The sequence below is a fragment of the Micropterus dolomieu genome, unplaced genomic scaffold (genome assembly GCF_021292245.1).
Source record: "Micropterus dolomieu isolate WLL.071019.BEF.003 ecotype Adirondacks unplaced genomic scaffold, ASM2129224v1 scaffold_27, whole genome shotgun sequence".
Taxonomy (NCBI): Eukaryota; Metazoa; Chordata; class Actinopteri; order Centrarchiformes; family Centrarchidae; genus Micropterus; species Micropterus dolomieu.
The window spans coordinates 1-21,433 of NW_025744031.1; the positions used below are offsets into that span (position 1 = coordinate 1).

The following is a 21,433-nucleotide window of genomic DNA, read 5'->3' on the forward strand; positions in this document are numbered from 1 at the left end:
ACACACACACACACACGCACAGCAGCCCGAGTACATGGGTCATTAGGTGCAGTAATCATCATTTAAAGCGAGTAGCTCAGTCCTCGCAGCCCTTTGTTTATTTGGCTTTATTGATGATATGGAGCCAACGGGGGCCACAGAGAACAGTGGTCATTATGAACTGTGGTTATTTTTCCGGTCCGACCAAAGAATATCCGAGAGATTCGGCCTTCCTGCACAAATCAGTAGGTACGCTTCCTACACAAACACATACCAAACATTTAAAGTCGAAGTTTGGAAAACTTTAGCCGACACATCTTATAAGCCATCATATCCATCTTTCTTTGATTAATCTCTCCCTCAGGCTGGGGAGAACGTTGTTGTTGGCAACTAGTGATCCATAACTTCAAAGTGATTTCAATAGGGATGAAACGGTATAAAAATTTCATATCACGATAATAGGGACCAAAATGATCATGGTTATCAGTATTATCACAGTATTAAGTAAAAATGTGCAGAAAAAGATTAAAATGTACTGATACACACACTGAAACCATTTCAACAAGTTTTATATTGAAAATTACAAATAAAATTGCCATTTTGTTTGCATAGACAATAAAATAACAGCCAACACCTTTTGTAAACATATGAAAACCATCTAAGTGTGCATTATCAAGATTTTATATTATATAGGTAATACAATGACCCCATGCAAAATTACAAATAAGACAGTGATAGTAACTGCAATGAGCAACAACTGACGTAAATACAGAGGAGTCTGCAGCGTGTCTCCTGTTCTGACACTTTCACAACTAATTTGATAGCTGCTGGATTCAAAATGAACAAGACATGCTGGCTGGTTGACTAAACTGCGTAACATGTTATTATGTGCAGTGGACGAATAGAGTCGGCAGACATATGACGCACACAGCAGCAGAAAAACATGTAGCGTTTTTACAAGCGCAGCTAACACTGAGAGCTTCAGTTCACAAGCTGTTAGCAGGTCAGACAGACAAACCAAAGCTATAAGTTAACTCACTCTGCATTCACTATAAGGTAATTTTCTTCAATCAAGTTGATAATAGCAGGGTAACTGAACCCGGTTATCATGGTAATTAAAATGTGCACAGTAATAATAACAACCATCTGGAATTTTACCATGGTTTATTATTAAAGTAAGTAGTTAGTAATCGTTTCATCCCTAGATTACAATCAACACATTTTAGAAACACCACTATGAAACTAAAAATACAATGAAGCTAAAATGAAGAATGTTTTCCTTGTTGCGCCACCAATATATTTCAGTCATAACAATAAAAGACCAGGAAAGAAGACTTTTTCCCCTTTCAGTCCCCAATTTATGCAACAACGTGTCCCACATTTCTTCTGTGCTCCTATACTACCGTTTTTTACATAAAAAAACATGAGGTGATGGTGTTGATTCAAGGTAATATATAGGTATCAGCAGAACTGGATATCTTTCCTCGTTATTTATGACTTTACGTTTTCCATTTAGCCAAGCATGCATGTTCACTCTGTCTCCTTGCTCCTGTACTCCTTCTAAAATCATTCCACCAGCTTCAACATCTTTAAACATGGCAGACCTATATCGACTATGGCGGTCATAGGCTGGAGGACAGAAAACTGAGGAGACATCGCTGCATCGATTGAGAACTGGCAAAGACCCCAAATCTGAGATATTGGGTAGCCAATGATTGTAACCTCCGAATGATTGCAAGAAGATCCTCCCCTGGGAGGACAGCCCTCTATAACGGAGTGAGTGCAAACTGCACATACCAGCCGGGTGAAAGAGAGGACTCTCAAGTTCAAAAGGCTTCACCTAAACCTGAATAAACACTGCCTGATAAATGACCAGAAACAAGAGCCATGGAAGACCTTGAGAAATCCTCCCCCAGGCCAAAAACTTGTGCTACCAGTCAAACTCTCTGATGTGCACACACACTCTGAGAAGCAGATCTTATTATTCAACTCTATTCATCAGGCTTTTACCGCTCGATGCTTTGTTTTGTTGTCACGCTCTGCTAGCTTTGGCTATCCTTGAAACAGCCCTGGAAAATTATAATGATGACCAAAGCTTTGGCCTCATACAGTAAAGGTCTACAGGGGAGTGAGTTTACTTGAGACATTGTTGACCTGGATCCAATTTTCTTGATTGCTTTTCTACAGAGCTACATGCATCTCGTCTTCCAGAGCATACAGAGGAAGACCAAATGAGGCGCTAAAAAAATATACAAAACATATTTGATATGGCATCTGAAAAGGGACAAAAAAAACATTACATTACATTGCGGGTAATCTTGAATTATCGCTCAGCATGTACACAGATCCATTTGCCTTAACAAAAAAATTTACATTAGAAGCTGGATAAAAGATACAGCATGTTGCAGGGCTGATTCAGGGATTGCATTAGATGTTGGAATGGATTGGACAGATGTCATATATACTATGGACAGATATAATATCAGAACCCTGTAACGCTGTAGTGAAATAAACAAGATGTCATAATCAATTTGTGTAGTGGGTGGAAGAAAATAGGCCAACATCCCAGATCAAAAATACTGAGAGTTCCTCATCCAAGCTTCCTTAAAATTATCTAAAAAAAACAAAAAAAAAAAAAAAAAAAAAACTTTACTACATCAACAGCAACACAAAAAGATACCAATCATGTTTAGCTCCATATTGTAATCCACTCAAATGTGATTAAATAAATTCCAACCACAGAATTTCAATTCCTGTAACCATAACCCCTTTTGACAACTGTTGTCCACCACCGACCTGTAAGCCACTGTACACACTAAACAAACCTGTTCCACCACACACAATATATCTTTGTGTTTGGTTAGGCGTCATCCTTTCATCCTCTCTGAATGTGCGTATTCAGAGAATCAGGACCACTGTGCAGCCAAACAGCCAACAGGCACAGTGGAGTTAATAAGAGCCAAGCACATGGATTTTAAAATAGAGCAGTGGCAGGTGGGCACGCCAACAAAACATCCCGAAAAGAGCCCACATGGGATCTGCTCTGAGACCTCGAGCTGAAACAGTACAAATGCTGCAGATCAGCTTTATGGACCTCCTAATAGAACCACTTAGTAAAACACTGGTCGATTTCTGAATACAGGAGACCTTCGGCACAATACTGACTTCCTGTATCCCTTATACTTCTGTGGCTGAACAACAAATCCATCACACAAACCCAATAATACACACTGTGGTATGCTACTCCTGCAGTTTAGTTACAGTATCTTGTTTTACAGCCCGGAGAGAAGAAGCCTGGACTGGAAAGTGAATTCCATCAAGACATTTGATTGCACACCTCTAAAGCATCAGGAGGGTGAATGTTATTCCAAATTATTAATGTAGGCTGGAGACCTGAAATGCAGATCTTCTTCAGCTGCACGGTGAGGGAGAGGGAGATCAAAGAGGAGGGTCTGAGAAGAGAGGAGTGAGTGAGGTTGTTGCTTAAACATTTCACATCTATCTCAGCTCCTCGGCAACAAGCCCAGTCATTTCTTCACATAAATACTTCAGGAATGAGACTGCATTGATGAAGCAGAGGGGGAGATGGGAATGAAAAACACACCGCAAGTGGAGGAGGAAGGGTGGAAGCAATAGATAGGCGGATAGGAGGTGAGATGCTGCATTAATGTTATGACATTAACTCCATAAGTGGCTCTCATCTACTCTGAGAGCTGCAACAGAAGCACAGCGCTGGTCAGCTACAAATAGAAACCAGATAAAGATGCAGAGAAGCAAAGAGTGGAACGGCAAAACAGAGCCATTACTGTAAACTAAAAATAAAAGACCTGGGTAAATATTTGAGCACAGTGCCCAGATCCTGCAGATCAGACAACCCCCCAGAAACATGGCGTGTTTGGTGTAGACGGCTTCATGTGGAATTAAAGCCACTGTAAAAACGCCGCCATTTCTGGCCTTTGCCGTACTTCAACACATTCAGAAAGCCCTTTTAAAAATAGGACATTTCTAAAGAGGGCTCATGGGCGAGGCTGTCATGACAGTACCTGGCTTGGCTCTATTCATGGATCTTACAAACACAAGCCCATAGCAGCCTCCGTCTCTCCCCTGCTGCCTGCACACAGAGGACACATTCATCCCAAAGTGGGCACCATGAGGAGACTGGGGGGGGGGAGACAGACAGACACTTCAACTTAAAGGAATTTTTTCAGCCACTCTCACTATCCCGGCTGTGTTGAAGGCGCAGGGGAAAACACAATCATGTGCCTTTCCATCGACATGTGGCGATCAGATAAAACTGACTCAGTTTTGACATGATGAGCGGTGAGTTAATGAGCCCGATCTTTGGCAGGATAAGAGCATTCCTCGCACAAACTGGGAAGGATCCCGTGGCCTTCTTCTCACTCTGCAAGCAGAGGTTGTGAACTTTAAAGGGCTTCGACAACGTGGGAGGGCGTTGCGTCATGTTCATTTGTCTTTCTTTCTAGCGCTTCTCTTTTGGATGAGAGTCAGGCACAGCTCCGCACTCCACCAGTGCATATGAATGGCACCCATGAAGGCATGCCAAAGCTGGGGCTCAGAGAGGCAGCTCAAACATGCACAACCGAGTTATGAATATGATAATCAGAAAAGCGTATCCAATGTGTTGTGCGAGGTTGGAAGTATACTCCTGGGAATACATAATGACATGGCAAGGCTGCCTTCACAGATAGCTGAAAACCCCACAATCATGCTCCCATTCCTTTGCTCCAGATGATAATGTAATTACTGTGTAACTAAAGTCATATGCAAACACAGGCATGTTGTTTGAGTAAAACAGAGCCATTTCTTTTAAAGAGAGACCCAAAATCTTTCCACTTGAGAGCATTTATATTCTAATTTCCAGCCATTTTGAAAAGAAGAAGCCTGGATTCACTTACACATTTGCAGTTGTTGTTTTTTCCACCCCAAACTGGGGGCCAATTGGGGAGGGGGAGGGGTGCCCCCCCTTCCTCCACTGACCCCCGAACAAAATGTAGTTCAAACTCTTTACATTTTTACTTAAAAGAAAGCGTTGCTCTGAAGCAATGAATGAGAAAAGCAGTTGTATTCACGACTTCCACTCTCTGTAGTATGTCTGTTGTTCCTCACACAAAGCAGGCAGTTGGACCAATGAACTAACTTAAAGCAGCAGCAGCAAATCCGTTAGAAAAGCATGGAGGTCAATGTCGGGGTCCGCATCAATGAGTGTCTGTACTCTGGACGTTTTTTCTTGTTTTCCAGCATCTGAATGAATAGTAATGTGTGTGCGCTGTGTGTATGCAATGTACAGTAGCGTGTTACCAACCTTGGAGGCAGATAATACCGACTGCGTACATGGTATCCACCGGTGATGTCCTCCTGTTAATCACCGCGGGGTTTCTCCTGCCCTCCCTCCGCCGGGTCTCGCTCCTCTCTCCTGGTAGATCCATGACTGTCCTGGTGCTCGGCGGCTCCCCGGTGCTGTTCTCCGGCGCTACGGGAGAGCCGTAGGACTAAAGGGGAGCGTCAAAGAGATCCGTGTGTCGGCGTGTGCGTACAGGTGAACTAACCCCGTAACCTGCGCAGGTCCCCCGGGGAAGCCAGACGGCCCGCTCACCTGGTTGTTTTGGAAACTAGCAGGAGCGAGACAGAAACATGTGGGGAAGCTTCGGTTTACAGGCCAGCCACACAAACGACTTAACGAGTTCAGACTGAGAAGCCCCGCCGAAAGTTTCAGGCGAAGTTTAAACTTCCAGGCGGCTCACGGGACGGAGGGCTGGTGTGAATTTAGGCCGCAATAGTTCACTACAAACCGGTCTGCGTAGCCGCCGTCTGCCTGCGTCCAGAGCCGCCGACCGCCGGGCAAGTTCAGTGTTCAACAAGAGTGAGTTTCGCTCAGCAGTGTTTCCAAGTTGGCTTCCTCCCACTCGCCTCAGTGATTATTTTTTTTACACCCGCGTCAAGTGGGCCGAAAAAATACACGCAACTTCCTGTGTGAACTTTCAAAATAAATGTTAAAATGTGTGATTTTTTTCAATTTTGCACATTTAGCCTACACATTGAAATTTCATAACTTTCATAAGAAAACAAGGTTTTATTCTTATGTTTTGGTGTGAAATCTGAGCTCCTTTTATTTCAACAGTATGTACACACCAACCCCTCGTAAATTTCAACTATTCCGTAGTTCCACACAAACCGTACCTCAATAATGTCATCAATGTAATTCTATTTTGAAATATAAAAATCCAACATCCGGTATAATTCTGTGTATCTATTGTCGCTTGACGTATATTCCCGCTATCCCTACAGTGGAGCTTCCGGTGCCCGTACCTGACCTGGGATAAGGAATACAACACTGCGACCCCCTGGTTCAACCTGATCACTTCTCCCTCAGATAAATGAATGACATTTTGTTACCATGCAGATTAATTGCAAAATAGATTGGATTGTCAGTTAAATTAGTAAATGGACGTATTTAAATGTATATCTATATCCCGGATTGTAATTAATTTAACAGCTTTTTTTCATGATGCTCTCATATAACAGTTAAACGAATGAATGTCATTATTATCGCAGATATAATGACATTTTGTATGGCTTTTCTCAATGTAGGTAAAAAGATAATACCTAGTAATAATACTGTTAAGCAAATAAATAAAACAAGTAAATAACTAATTAATTAAGTACATAAATAAGCAATGTCCTAAAACAGCAGTGATAACCGCTAAAAATTTAAAAAGAAACACAATATAGCCGTATTAGCAGCTTAATGTTTTACAGCTACAAGGGCTGTTTATGCAGTGCAATTTAAGACAAATTTAAAACACAAACCAGCAGGAAAGCAGACTCCTGTTGTACATTCAAGAGTTTGACAGGTGATAAATGGCACAAACCCAGTGAGTTGTGCCATGCACATACATCACCCTCTGCACTAGGAGACAGCCCCTGCTGGCACCACTGGTAGTGCTGTGCGTGGGACTGGTGCCATGTTGCTGGTCCAGCTGGCACCTAGATGGCTGATAAAACATGCAGTCAACCAGGCTAAAGGATTAAAGGGTCAAACCAGTGTTACCTGATCATAGGAAGGGGCTGCAGTGAAGGAGGCAGGCCTGGAGGATACGTCACTTACCTTACTCTCTATGAATTCCTAACTTGAGAAGAAACAGGAATGCTTCAATAGGAAGGAAGAGCAAAAACCTGCACACTTCTTTTATTTGAAGTTGCTGAGGGCATGGTGTCAACTCTCATGCACTAATGACTTGTTTGCTTCCAAGACAACTTGGAGAAGGAGCCTGACAGCTCTCTGTAGAACAAAACCATCCTCAGATCCATTAAGGCAAAGCTCTCAAGAGTTTCTGAAGGGTTGAGGCTCCACATTAAAGCTGTGACACACTGAGGGATTACCACTGAGCGGAGAAACCCCGGGCTGACTTCTACCAGGAGGAGGGGAAAACTCTGGGAGACGCATCACATCTTGGCAAGGCATCGGTGATCACAGGGTTCCCACACTTACTTAAGACACTGGCGTATTAGATCAGGCTTGGTGGAATTCACTGCATTATTATCTGCAGGTTTGGAAGTTTTTCTTTAACCAGAAACATATTTTCAAGGCCTGTAGGGATTCCTCACATCAGCCACAAAAAATTACAAAAACACAACAATGATAGAAAATTGTTGGTTTTATTTCTGAATCATATTGGACAGTGGTTTTGATGTGTTATTAGACAATATTTATGACATAGGATTGTTTAAGAATCAGATCAAAACAGATGCACATTCAATTCTTACCAACAATGACCGATTATGAACCTAAACTAATTATTCCTGCTATATGTCCTGACGAGGAATTAAATGATTTGTGAATATATGATCATTTTCTGTTTTATACATGTATTACAAAGGATGAAAACAAAAACACAGATGCATACGTAAAACAAAAAAACCCCAAAACCAAGTCAAGAATAATTACAAGACAGTCCAGTTCTTCTGAATAGCTTTACTAAAGAAAAATGCAATCAAAGACGGAAGACATCCGAGTATTGTGCAAAATCTATAATTTTCACAAAGTAGGAATCTAGACATGTATCACACATCTCAATCACTGTAAACAACACTAGGAGATGTGCTCAACGTTGGCAGCTCAAAACCCGCAGAGGTTGGCTGAAATCCAGAGAAACAGCCATCCTGCAGGTGAGTCTTGCATTGGCACCAGAGATCATTCAGGATGACCAGGATGAATTAAGCAACCCAGTTCAGCCTCCCGTTGTTTTATATACAATTTAAACATCTTCATGGTTGTGTTTTTCAGCACTCAGAGACCACAAATGACTCTAGAGATTGTTCCTGTGTCTTCTCTGCAATGGGAGAGAAACTTGTGCAGGAAAACAAAGCAGCCTGTTTACATAGTTTTGAAAAACTGTGTAGGGAAAAAAAAAAGCTTATCCCAAACAAGTCACATGACGCATGTCAGCAGGATAAATATTTCACTCCGTCTCCCAAAGCTTTAACCAACACCTGGCATTGTAAATAAATCTCAACAGGCAAAACGTGTAACCATTAAAATTTAAATTATTAATTTAAACAGTATAATCATGTCACCTTTACATCACATCATCTTAAACCAAACTGAACTATTTTTTATATTTCTATTTTTGGAGCAAACTTTTTTTTACATGAAGAAAATAATCTGATCTACACTACTACGACAATGAATGGCACAGGAAGACACAAACATCTCAAATTTAAACAACATAAGGAGAATTATACCAGAACAGGTGACATTTTGGCAACAGATGAAGTGAAAGTGCGGAGTCACAGTGATAATGAACAAGGAGGATGAGGTATGTTTTCTTGGCCACATTTGGGAGGCACTGAGGCGAAAACAATATTAGGAACATGATGAGGGAAACAGACAGCTACATGCCTCTGGAAGACCAAAAAGCAACAACTTATATTTAAAAACAAACTGGGGAAAAAAAACATACCAGTTATGTACGTTTATGTTTCAATGACTGGAAATGTCTTTGGGTCTGGATTTGGAGGAAATGGGTCTTTGGATCAGATGCTGACAGGCAGAAAAAGGGTGTGTGGGGAAGGGGGGCTGAAGCAGTCTGGTAGTGTTGTTGGTGATCATTGGGACTCTGAGAATGAGCCAAGAGGAAGGAGGCTCTTTGGGTCGGGGAACAGATCAGCTGTTAGAAAGCTACCTGCCCGCTTGCCGCTCAGTTTGCAGTGTAGAGATCCACAGTGCTGGAGCTCAGGCCGCGGCTCTCCCTGAAATTACTTCCTCCGCGAGTCTGACAAAGACATACACAGAAGATACGAGAGGGGTAGGAAATTAAGAAATGTAAAACGTAACATTTTACGATAATATAGCAAAAAATTCAATACAATTTAAAAAACACACTGTCCCTCACCTGGAATGGGTCATCACTGGTTTTGTTTAGGTAATTCAAAGAAGCAGCTCGCTTCATGCTGTTGAACAAAGTAAGAAAATAATGTTAATACAGTGTGTGAGATCAGGGCACAGGTACAAAATAAATTTCCAAACTACTTGGAATGTACTTTGGGAAAAGTCATCACCTGAGAATCCATTACACAGTCTGCATTCCAAAGACATTAAATACAACACTGAACAAAATTATAAACGCAACACTTTTGTTTTTGCCCCCATTCATCATGAGTTGAACTCAAAGATCTAAGACTTTCTCTGTGTACACAAAAGGCCTATTTCTCAAATATTATTCACAAATCTGTCAAAACCTGTGTTAGTGAGCACTTCTCCTTTGCAGAGCTAATCCATCCACCTCACAGGTGTGGCATATCAAGATGCTGATCAGACAGCATGGGTATTGCACAGGTGTGCCTTAGGCTGGCCAAAATACAAGGCAAAATGTTCAGTAAACTTCAATAAAAGTATAATTTGCTTTAAATGCCTGCAAGCCATCGTAACCGGGTAATTTGTCTGTTCTTACTTGGTGCTGCGAGGTTCAGGCGGTCCGTTGCCCTGCAGTTTTTTCACCAGCAGCTCGCTGCTGCGACGTAAAACGTCCCTGAGCTTCCCCAGAGAGCCGCTGCGCTGGAGGGCTCCACTGCCGTCCTGCAGACACACACAATCATCAACCCATCCTCTCCGCTCTGAAGAACTCTTCTTTAGCTCTACATTTGCAGATGCATATTTGTGTTTTGCATTAGTTGTTGTGTAGGCCAGCTCTGTTATGGATGGCTTTATATAATATTTATCTGTAAATACGTGCAATGGTATTGATAGCACGCAAAACTAGCACCATTTCATTTTCTGATAGCTGATCTTTCAACGTCATTTTCATCATTATCATCCTGTAACCATCAAGCAAATGCACCTTTTAACAGTTATACCATTAGAATCAACTGTGGTCCAATGGTTATGTGTTGTTTTTCCATCTACAGTAAGTAGAACCTAAATGATTATTGAGCAACTATTCTGATAATTGAGAAATCACTTGTGTCATCTTAAAGCAAAATACCCAAACATGACTCAGTTTAAGAATCTTAGTTGGACGATTTGCTACATTTCTGTCTTTTGTGACAGTAAACTGAATATCTTTGGGGTTTGGTCTGCTGGTTGGAACAAACAAGCCAAGTGACCGCGTCACCTTGGACTTCAGAATGACATTTGTCATTATATTCTGACTATTTATAGAACAAATGATTACTCAATTTATCAAGAAATTTACCTGGCAGATTAAATGATAGCAAAAATAATCAACCAACTCTAAGCTTTTTTACCATGTTACAATAATTTGTCCATCCATCCATTCATTTTAGCTGTTTGTCACATACCAGCTAGCCTACATAGTGTGTTTTAATTATTAACCAACCAGTAAGCACTGTATGTGTACCTTCCTCTGGCTTTGGCAGCAGGAACCCTAATGAAATACTATCTAAACTGTTTTTGAGGTATGATCATCATTATGCAACACATGCTTATCACCAGCAGGGGGAACTGAGGATATGTATTTGCCAAAGACTTAATATTTGTTCCACTGGGTGGTTCTGCAGCCGCCACTAGAGATGAAACATACAAGAATCTTTTTCTACTGACAGTAATACAGACATCTCCATCCGATGCAGAGAAAAGACAAAACTTCACAAATGAAAAACTTTATTTGAGAATACCAACAAGTGTTGATGCAATAATCTTCACAATGCAGAATGGTAAATATAATGCAGTCCTACTTTCTAAGATAGTGCTTATAGACCTTACCATTTATGTTCTTCCACTTTAGGAAACTGAAGTCACACTATATATGTCAAGGATAGACAGTTCAATAAATAAGCATTCCACTAACACAACAATATTGTCATAATTATGTGATGAACATAGTCAGTTATTTTGCACATTTTGAGTTTTTTGAGTTGCATTAGAAGTATAGGAGTACTCATTGGAAGGAATGAAGAATCAAGGCAAGTAGCATACTGAAAAAGCCGTATAGTGAATGCACTTGTCAAATCTATAAATAATACAGCCTACAATTACACTTCCAAGTTAAAGTCATTTTACATTCAGCAAGTTAAAACATCTGAAATAACATGATCTTGAGGGAAATACTCGCACTGTACTTAAAAACAGGATTGGCCAAAGTGACAATGTTTATATGCAAACAACTGTGTAAGAAAAAGGCAACACACCCCATTAAGCTTTGTGTTCAAAATACAGTATCCACAGCCAGAGAGGGCACTGTGACTGTACCACCAAAACACACACAAATACACACTAAAACTACTGTGGAATCCAGGCTTCCTTTGAATTATAACACTAGCTTCTACTCCTACACAAACAAATAAAAGGCAATTCTGGGTATTTATTACAGCCTTTATTTTATTTCTATCATTATTTAAGCAATCTCTCAGGTGGCCCGTTTCTGTGCTAGATCTTCCAGTTGGTCTCTGCTGCCATATTGGCTTTACAGCATCAGCCAGTGTCGCTAATTCCCTTTGTAAACGCAGGCTAATGTGTACGTATTGTGCCAAGGACACTGAAGCCAGCGAGAGCAACTAGAAAATATATTACCTAACAACAAGAGTTTACTGTGATCTGATCAATTTGCCGAACTGACGTCGGCCGTTCTGGTCTTTCACAACAGGAAACAGTATGGCATTGCTGACAAACTACTGCCTTAATATTCAGCCACAAAATAATCATTGTTTAAAAAATGTAAACAAAACTATATAAAAACTGAAATTCAAAAAAGGAAATATATCTATAAAAACAAAAATAGCAACGCTCCCTTCTCGGTTCCCGCCAACTAGGCCGCAGAAGTTCAAAAGAATTGACATATTTTGATTAGCATGTGAAACTACACTGTACCATTTCTTTCCAGACTGTTCAGGCATGTTTGATCTCATTCTCACATTGGTTAAAAACAAAACACAAATGTAATGGCAACAAAAACAGACATTAAAACAAAATACCCCCCCCCAAAGTTACTATTATGGCTAAATACAGGCACCTGTATGGAAGCTAGCTTTGAAGTCAACTTTCACTTGTTGTAGAAACAGACTGCGGGTGCTGAAGGCGACAACTATTCAGAGTGAGACCAATGCAGAGCAACAGTGGAAATGAACTATTTTGTTATATACTGAGACTCCATAGTGACCGTTTTATCGGACTGTGCGTTGGGAGTGATGTCTGGAGCCAAGGCTGCCGTCAAAAGGTGGCACCAATCCTCAAAATCTTTAATTATTTCGGTTTTTCTTTCAATAAATAACTTTTCCTGCTCCACTATCTAGCCAAATAAATTTACTATGCACCTATGAAAAATTACAAATGGCTGTTGGAGAGAGGAATAAATGTGCGAGTGACTTCCTCACAGGAAAAGATTTCACACACATGATGACTTCTTTTTTTTTTTTTTAATGTTAAGTGAGAGAAAGAGTCGTAACGATGTCTGAAAATGGTGGACGACACGGGGGTTAGTGAGAGGAAAGGAGAGAGAGAGAGAAAGAAAAGAGAGAGGGGAGAAGACCAAACGTCCCAGCAGTTGTCAGATGAACATGGGACAGAGGTGACAACCAGGAGCGGGCTTTCTGAGTCTCTGCCGGAGGGGGCACCGGGAATGGTAGAGGAGCTGTTGGTTTGGTGGGACAGAGAAGGCCGGGGGGTGGGGGGGGTGGGGGGAGGAGAACGACAACACGCATCCTTTTGCTATTGTGTTGGGGAAGGAGAGAAGGATGGAGGAATAATCTTGATGGCTTAGGCCTGACAAAAGAGAAAGAGAGAAACAGACAAAAACGGCACACATTGTAAGATTAAGAGCTTTGGGTTGGGCTTCCTACGCTACACACCTACGCATAATTCTAAGCTTCATCCCTTTTTCCACACTTCACTGCACTATTCTGATTTTAACTGCACATTGTTTACTAAATTTAAAACTGCAGCTTGGGGTCTGGTTAAAGTTGAGGGATCCTACACAAACAAAATGCTGCAGTAGAAGTTTGGTGGTTGCAGTCAGCGTGACTCAGCTTTTCTTTCCTCTCAGAGTACCAGGAAGTCTGTACTTGGCACACTGCAACCAGCCAATGACTGTGCACTGCAGACGTAGGGACAGCTGCAAGCATCAGCACTGAAACGGGTATACTAATATAGACTGATGATGAGAGGGACTGACACTGTGAAAATCTCTATATAGCATTTTGAACCCAGAAACCCTGCATAAACCATAACAAGATAAAAAACACTGCCTAAAGCAAAATTTGAATCTGCTGACTGATGAAAACTTTAATCTTTTCATGATTATCTTAACCCTTCTATTCTAGCCTCGGCTGGTCCTATGCTCCCTAAAAGAGACTAATTATCTAGCCTAGTTATTATGTAACTATATACCAACCCACCCAAGCGTATTGTGTGGAGTGAGAGTTGAAGAGGGAGAGTACAATCCACTGAGTGAGAAAAGGAACTTTGATTGAAAGGCTGATTGGTTGTCAAGGCAAGAGTGATCAACGAGGGAGTGGGTTAGTGACACGCAGAAAAAGGCAAAAGGATGAAATCTAGAAAGCATGCAGACTAGCAGGCAGCACACTGAAGCAGCGAGCACGTAACAGACACACACACACACACACACACACACTTAGACGTCAAATTGTGCATTTTAAAGAGCTGGCAGCTCATCTCTTCAGCATTACTTGTTCAACAACAAACAAAGTAAATGAGCTCCTGTAAAGTGTCACTTAAGTTAGTCCCATCTAAAATGATGTAATAATGAAACAGCAGGCATTGATTCAAATACCTAGTTCTTAAGTGAACTGTTCAGATCAGCTGTGTGAGTATGTAAACCGTAAATGTTCCTGTCGCCTCATATCAGACTTTCTGAGAGCAGAGGGAAGACGTATACATATTCAGCAGGTGAGCGATACTTCTGATGTGCCTTTCACATTATCGCTCAGCAAATGTCTACAGAGAAGCAGACAGTCCTTTACTTGCTTATTTCGAAAACAGAAGAGAGCCAAGCTGTGTTTGCGGTTTTGTAAATGAATGGATTGATGGAAGTTGTTAAAAAAATGTTTTTAGTCAAAAGCTCAAAAAGGTTTGCGACAAATTAATCTTTTTTCCGTTCTGACTGTGTGAATTTAACTTCTAGCGCAATGGTCGTGACTTGGACGATGAAATGCGAGCAGACACCCAGCAGTCATCCTGCATGCCGTCACATGTTTCAAAGACAAACAGGTGCATGCTCCGATGGATACACGTTGCCTTTGTTGGGAGTGAATTTTGCAGCGGTTTTGAGTAGCTTGGGTTATGGCGTGTGAACCTGTGTTCACAGCACTCACATTCACGCAGCAGCCAGCAAACAAAACCCCACCTTTTCAAACATGATGTTACTCAGAGGCAGCAGCAGGCGTCAGGGTTAACAGACATTCCTTAACAATGTGAAAACACAGTGAACACACACACACGGCCCCGTTAGTGTGCATGTTAAGGGTGAGCCCGGCAGGCTGGCATTGCTACATGCATGTTTGGACTGGGTTGGTGCAGTGAAGGGCGTGGCTGCACTTAAGAGAGGGGAGAGGCAAAGGCACAGGCTCAGGCATAGGCAAGGGCATCTCTGCTGGCACAATCCTGCACTCTGGCTTATGTAAGCTTTTACCAGAGGGCTTCTTTGAGCTAGTTAGCTGCTTTCACCCCGCTACACTGAATATCGTATTCTCAGCACTGACTTCTTTAAAGAGAAGAGGGGTGACAAGTCCAATGAGAAACATTGCAGAAATAAAAAGCCCTGCAGTGAAATGACACTAATGATTGTTGAGCCACAACCAGGGTGGATGATATAATGAGGCAATAACAGCAGGATGAATCATTACATACCAACCGCCCAGTTCAAGGATCAAGGATATTGGTAACCCTATTAATTGTGTTTAATGGTGGAATCATGGGACATCCAAATAAGGATTTAGATAGGCTGTCTCTCAGAGAGTCCCACATGAGCAAATAAATATTTAATATGCCGCCAGGGTGCCACAGAATGAGCTTGTGCCTTTTTTTGTTGTTACCGCTCCACTTGTGCAGAAGCATCGCCAGCAAAACAACCAGTTATTACAACGAGACGCTAGGACTTCATTGTCAAGCAATGAACAACAATAACATGAACATCTAATCCAAGGCAAACTCACATGCTGTCAAAAACAACACGTCAACATGCCAAGACACTCAATCAGCTTTACGCTTTGCAAAAGGGGATTTCTAGGTTAACCTCGTGAGAGGAACAAGGCTACAAGACGGTAATGGACCGGTACAGATAAACAGCCAAACCATGAACTGGGAATAAGCAGCGGTTACACTGGTTATTTTTTGAAAAAAGGTGGGCCTTAAAATTATTTCGTGAAAAATCAGGTTGTGAAATGTGGACTTATATAATAATTAATAATAATCAACACTGACATCATAAAATAGGTAACACGGTCTGATCTGTACTTCTGTGCAATTTGACCACAGTAGCCATTTCATCCAATTGTCAAGCTAATTTAAAGAGATCTTTTGAAATGTTGCAAAAAAAAAGTGAGCATAACATAATAATAATTCTTCTTCAGGTACAGGCGTCCACCTTCCTGTTAAATGTAAAAACCCTGCTTCCTAATCACTGGTCGTCTTTTATTCAGAATTCTTTTCATTTGTAGGATGTTCTGTACCAGTCCACACGCTCCGTGACAATATGATCATCACCTTGTTCTTCCAGTGAGGTCACTGGCCATGTTGACTCGACTATAGTGGATTTGTACTCACCCCGTTCCACTCGACGCCCATACTCACTTCCTCGCCGGTCTCAGAGCCGCTCTCATACTTAACGCTGGTCAGGCTGTCCCTGCTCCTCCGCCTGTCGCCCTCTGTATCCTTCAGGATCTCCACCACACGTGTCTGGTGGATGGGGTCGATGCCCTGATGGGAATAACACACAGACACGACCCAAACAAATCATAATTAGAACTAGCTCGGAGGTGGACATTAGCTCATTGATATGGGTGAGAGTGCAAAGTTAAATGGAGGTTATTATGTTTTCTGTCTATTTTAATGCATTCACTGTCACCGTGGCATCACAGAGACAACCGGACATTTTAAATGACTGTGAGATGGGAGTGATGTTAAGGGAGAGAGGTGGTGGCTCTATGGGTGCTATCAGTTAGAGACAAACCACTTACTGTGTTGCTCTGGATCCATAGAAATGTAGAGAAAGGGAAAGAAATATCATGAGATTTTCTATCCTAACACGGGGAACATATTTAAGAATTTACAAAAACAGAAACTAATTTAAAGTCAACTGCATGTAGAAACAGAAATTTTCAGTTCAGGAAAGGCTGCCAACCTGCTTGCGAGACCTCACAGCGCACTCTTCAAGGGTATCAGCAGCCTCTAGCTTGCCCTGTCGGCGGTACAGGGCCCCCAGGTTCCTCAGGGTGGTGTTCACTGTAGGGCTGGACACAGAGACAGACACACCAATATTTAGCCAAAAGGTAATTTGAGGAGCTACTTGGTGCAGCCAAAATCAGAATATATTGACTCCATACACTTATAAAACAATAAATAGACTTTACTGAGTGTCTCTATGTATGACTAAGTTGAAAACACTTATCACGCTTGGCCTCACCTGTTGACTTTGCAGGCCTTGTACCAGCCTCCGTACTCCCCATATGGAGTGTTGTCTCTGTGCTTGCCCTGGAAGTAAAAAAGGGAGCAGAGGAAGAAAACAGTGTGAAGGGGAGTGGTGGTTTGAGCTGGATCAGCCGCATTTTTCCTGTGTTTACATACAGCTAAAATATGCCCTCTGGGACTTATATGGCGTGAACACAGATTGTATTTTACTTTGCAGGAAGTCAACTGAACAGACCAATGTCACGACCCTACATTAGGCACGTTTCATACATTTATATTTGCAGCGTTTCCCCCCCCCCCCCCCCCCCCCCCCCCCCCCCCCCCCCCCCCCCCCCCCTTACACAACGCCCTCACCTTGCTCATCTCCTCTCTTTCCTCTGCATGCATCCAGATGGGCTTGTTTTCCGCTGCAGACACACAGACAGGAGAGGTGGTCTACACACAGTATAACAAAACAGGACTGGAAAACAGATGAACTGGTTGACCTCGGTCAACAATCATGAAATATTTGCGATGCAGGCTGAGCTTGCTATTTTACCCTACTGATTAAGATGGTGAAATCAGTGGTACTGTTTGTTTATAAGTCGATTTCTGAGATCTGGCACAGACACTGGATGAGAAATGAGCCACAGTCTGTTGTGACCCTTAAATATGAAAACACTGGCTAACTGTTAAAGACAGTTGTAAATAATATAAAGACTGGCAGATAAAATATGTAACTGAGTAATAACAGTAGCATGTGTTTGTTTTGAATTTAATGTTTTCCATGGACATTTCTAAATAAATCTAAATACAGAAAACAATGTAAAAGCACCATTAAATTGTTTTGTTGGACTACAACCTGAACAAGTGAAAGGAGATACTGGTGATGCAATTTAAATAGTGAAAAGAAACAATGTAAGTATCATTTTCAGATCCTATGAGCACACTTAAAAACGTACAGATAACCATGCTATAGAGTCATTAAATATGCCTTTGAAACCTACACACAGAAACTATAACTCCTTCAAATTATAAAAGATAATTAACACTATCTACTTGTAATAGAACATAAAACCTTTTTTATTGCCAAGGACTCGAGCTGTTGGTTCTTAATGCTGCTTCGCCTTAACCTTCATCTCTCTAACAGGTTTAAAAACATATGAGCAGGGTTATCAAGTTGACGCATGATAAATAACCCTCTCAGTAAAATGAGATGCTTTTGCTGGAAGAGCGAGCAGAGCATTGTGCCCACTCCTTTCCATTCCCTTTTCAAAGCAGTTAATCTAATCCCTGATGGAAAGGCAACAAAAAAAAAGCTCATCTTAAACCTAAAAGAGAAGGAAATTGCATAAGTTCATCTTTCAGAAAAGTAAACTCTTTATTTCTTCAAAAAGTTTGTTTAGCTTCTTTGAGTCCTCTGAACGGTGAAGGCTGGCACTCTGCTTAGAACATCGTCCACTTTTTAACCATCTGTCCATCAGTGACCCTGCTCGCTGGTGTGAGACAAACAGTAGACGGAAGATAAAACAATGGTGGAGGAAAGTAAGAAATAACAATAAAACCATCTACATATTCTGCAGGGCAGTCTAAAGTTACCCACCACCATTTTCTTGGTATAAACTTTGTAGTCACTTGTTTCTAGCCTGATTAAATAAATTTATCTCCACCATGGCAATATAGAAATAACCTTGTGCTGCCTTATACTGTACAATTTTATAATTATATATATTTTATAATACTACGGAGGCCTTACCATCAACGGATCCAAACTCTTTCTCATGAGCACGAGTCAGGATCTCTTTGTACAGAATCTCAGCCTCCTTGTATTTCCCCTGTTTGAGAAAGCAGGACGCCTGAAGAATACAGAGAAGTGAAAGCCCATTTTAGTGTTGGATCAACACGGTGTGCACCCTGAGAGAGCAGGAGCAGTCTGCCTCCATATTTCTCCTGTGCACTGTGACTCGTGAAAAATTATGTAGTACCACAGAGCCTCCCTCACTGTCTCCATACAGCCTCTCCATCATCAGTGAGGCAGCACAGAAGCAGGACGGAAAGCCTTTGGAGAGCTACAAGTAGCAAGGCAGCAGACAAAGGACGACGGGCTTTGTACTCTATAAGCAATGCTAACTGAAACGAAGATGTTCTATAAAACACATCTGAAGATTACGACAAATGCGCTGAAAGTCTAAAATTACATTTAAGTTAGCGTTTGTTCATAACTTTAGATTTTAAAAAGCCTGTGTCTGTTTTGCAAAGCCAGGAAAATCAGTTGAATACAAAAAAGTTTTCAAGGACATGTCAAGTGGATGCTTTGCAGGCAGAGAGCCACTACAGTGTAAATACTGAATGCCCCTGCATTGAGACCAAGCTCATGTTGCCAGAATAAGTGAGTGAGTCTGCTCACAATAAAACAGCGTTTACCTTGGTACGTTCACAGCTCAACAGGGACTGTAATTCTTGAATGGTTTATTAAAATGAAACGGTTTGAAAGGAAGAGTGAAAAAAAAGCACAATCACAGCTGATGTTAGTGGTCACTTCTCTCTCACCAGGTTGTTCTTGGTTTTGGCCACATTGGCGTCGTCTGGGCCCAGCCTGCACTCGTAGATCTCCAGGGCACGGCAGTAGTAGTACTCCACCTCCTCGTACTTGCCCTGGTTCTGACAAAGCAGGGCCAGGTTGTTCAGCTGTTTGGCAACATCTGGGTGGTCCTTCCCCAGGACCTGATGGAAACCAAGAAGCAAGTGTTTTGAATTGACATTTCAGTTTGTGTCTCTGCCTCAGGGCATTTGGCTTTCCCCATGCATCTCTCCCTTCTTTGCCTTGCTGCAGAGATCTAATCAAAGGCTGGCTAATCAATACAGAGTGTACAGAATGGAGCTTTCACAGAAAGAGAGACTCATAGCACCCTACTGAGATTTCTAGCTTTGTCATGTCTCCTATCTTCTGCCTCACTCCCCTGCTACACACCCGCTACCCATTTTCAGCTGTGCTCTCAATTAAACTCTTATTCCCCCCGACACAGGAGCGGCCCCCCTGCGGAACCTTTACAGACAGTTTAAGAAAATCATTTGATTTTCCCTATTTATAGTCGCTGGTGTTACAGTAGCTCCGGTTGACATTTTGGAAATATTATCACTGTTAATTAGTTTATTACAATGTGCTAATTGTTCACTGGTTAATCCTTGACATGAGGCCACAATAGCAGTGCTGAGGACGGCTCTACTGGTGCAATCCAGGGACATGGCCTACCTTTTCTCTGATCTCCAGGGCCCTCTTACACAGAGGCTCAGCCTCCTTGTACTTCCCCCTCTTCCCATACAGCACGGCCAAGTTGTTCAGTGTTGCAGCAACCTGGACATACAGAAACGGAGAAAACTTGAATAAGCCCACTTACTTTCACGATATCAGATTTTAATTTACTTCTGTCTAACCCATCATAGTCATAAAAATGTGTACATCCAATCAAGCAGTCTTTTCAAAAAGCTCAAAGCCCCCTAGATTACACAGGATGGTAACCTGCCCTTGTGTGTTTCATTATTCTGTGTAAAGGATCAGGACTGAGTGACAAGAGAAACAATATGAGGCGATCTGCAAAACCCACAGAGCTGCAGCGACCGGCACTGTGCTTTAATAGCTTCCTTCATGCTTTAAGAGGTGTTCTGGTGCCACAATGTAAATCGATTCTTACAAATCTGTTCACAAAGGCAACAAAACACTTAAAATATTTTAATGTTTTGCCATTGGTCGCTGTATTCAGATTGCAGGGATTTTGTGATTTGGTTCATGCTGAAAGTATGAGCAGATACTGAGCAGTTGTGATTGATTCCTTTAGGGCCTGCAGGCGTATGGTTAAAAATCCATACTTAATATTGGAACAAAATCCATACCGACTGAGATGAACTGAGTAAATACAGCAGCCCGTGCGGTTATTGCCTCTGTGTTGACAGAGTCTTTGAGAGATTATGAACCAACAGAGGATGACTAATCTGATCCATCTAATCAGGGAAGTGTCCACATGAAGATATGTCTGCCGTGGCAATAGTGTAGTCTTACACTTGTTAAAGCACTTTGTTCTTTACACTTGTTAAAGCACTTTGTAACTTGTTTTTGAAAAGTGCTCTACAAATAAGGATTATTATTATTATTATTATTACAGCGGGATGGTCTCTGCCCAGGGTTTTCTCCCGGATGGACAGAGCGTCGTTGAGCAGATGGGCGGCCTCTTTGTATTTGTTCTGATCCCTGCACGAGTGAGAGAGAGAGACAGGACAACGCAATGACAAAATTGACACAATTTGTGTGGAAAGATCAGAAAAAAATAACAGCTCAAGCTCCCATGTGGAGACATTTCT

The 21,433-nt window shown here is 41.7% G+C and overlaps 1 protein-coding gene across 6 annotated transcripts in view; it reads right to left on the bottom strand.

Moving 5' to 3' along the window:
• Nucleotides 1-7,637: 7,637 nt before the first annotated feature.
• The window catches only part of LOC123967102 (kinesin light chain 1-like), a 17,672-nt gene continuing 3,876 nt past the window's right edge, over nt 7,638-21,433 (bottom strand). For 2 of the 6 annotated variants that reach the window (XM_046043127.1, XM_046043126.1), the window contains exons 6-16: nt 20,331-20,432; nt 19,628-19,801; nt 18,834-18,933; nt 17,453-17,505; nt 17,094-17,161; nt 16,812-16,920; nt 16,648-16,656; nt 16,235-16,387; nt 9,951-10,075; nt 9,393-9,450; nt 7,638-9,272 (exon numbers count right to left, since the gene is read on the bottom strand). In XM_046043127.1, the coding sequence (XP_045899083.1) occupies nt 9,198-9,272; nt 9,393-9,450; nt 9,951-10,075; nt 16,235-16,387; nt 16,648-16,656; nt 16,812-16,920; nt 17,094-17,161; nt 17,453-17,505; nt 18,834-18,933; nt 19,628-19,801; nt 20,331-20,432 (1,026 nt within the window). In that variant the 3' untranslated portion in view covers nt 7,638-9,197. Of the gene's footprint in view, nt 9,273-9,392; nt 9,451-9,950; nt 10,076-11,102; nt 13,217-16,234; nt 16,388-16,647; nt 16,657-16,811; nt 16,921-17,093; nt 17,162-17,452; nt 17,506-18,833; nt 18,934-19,627; nt 19,802-20,330; nt 20,433-21,433 lie in introns of those variants that run through there. The other 4 variants (XM_046043129.1, XM_046043128.1, XM_046043131.1 and 1 more) reach the window with 3 other exon arrangements.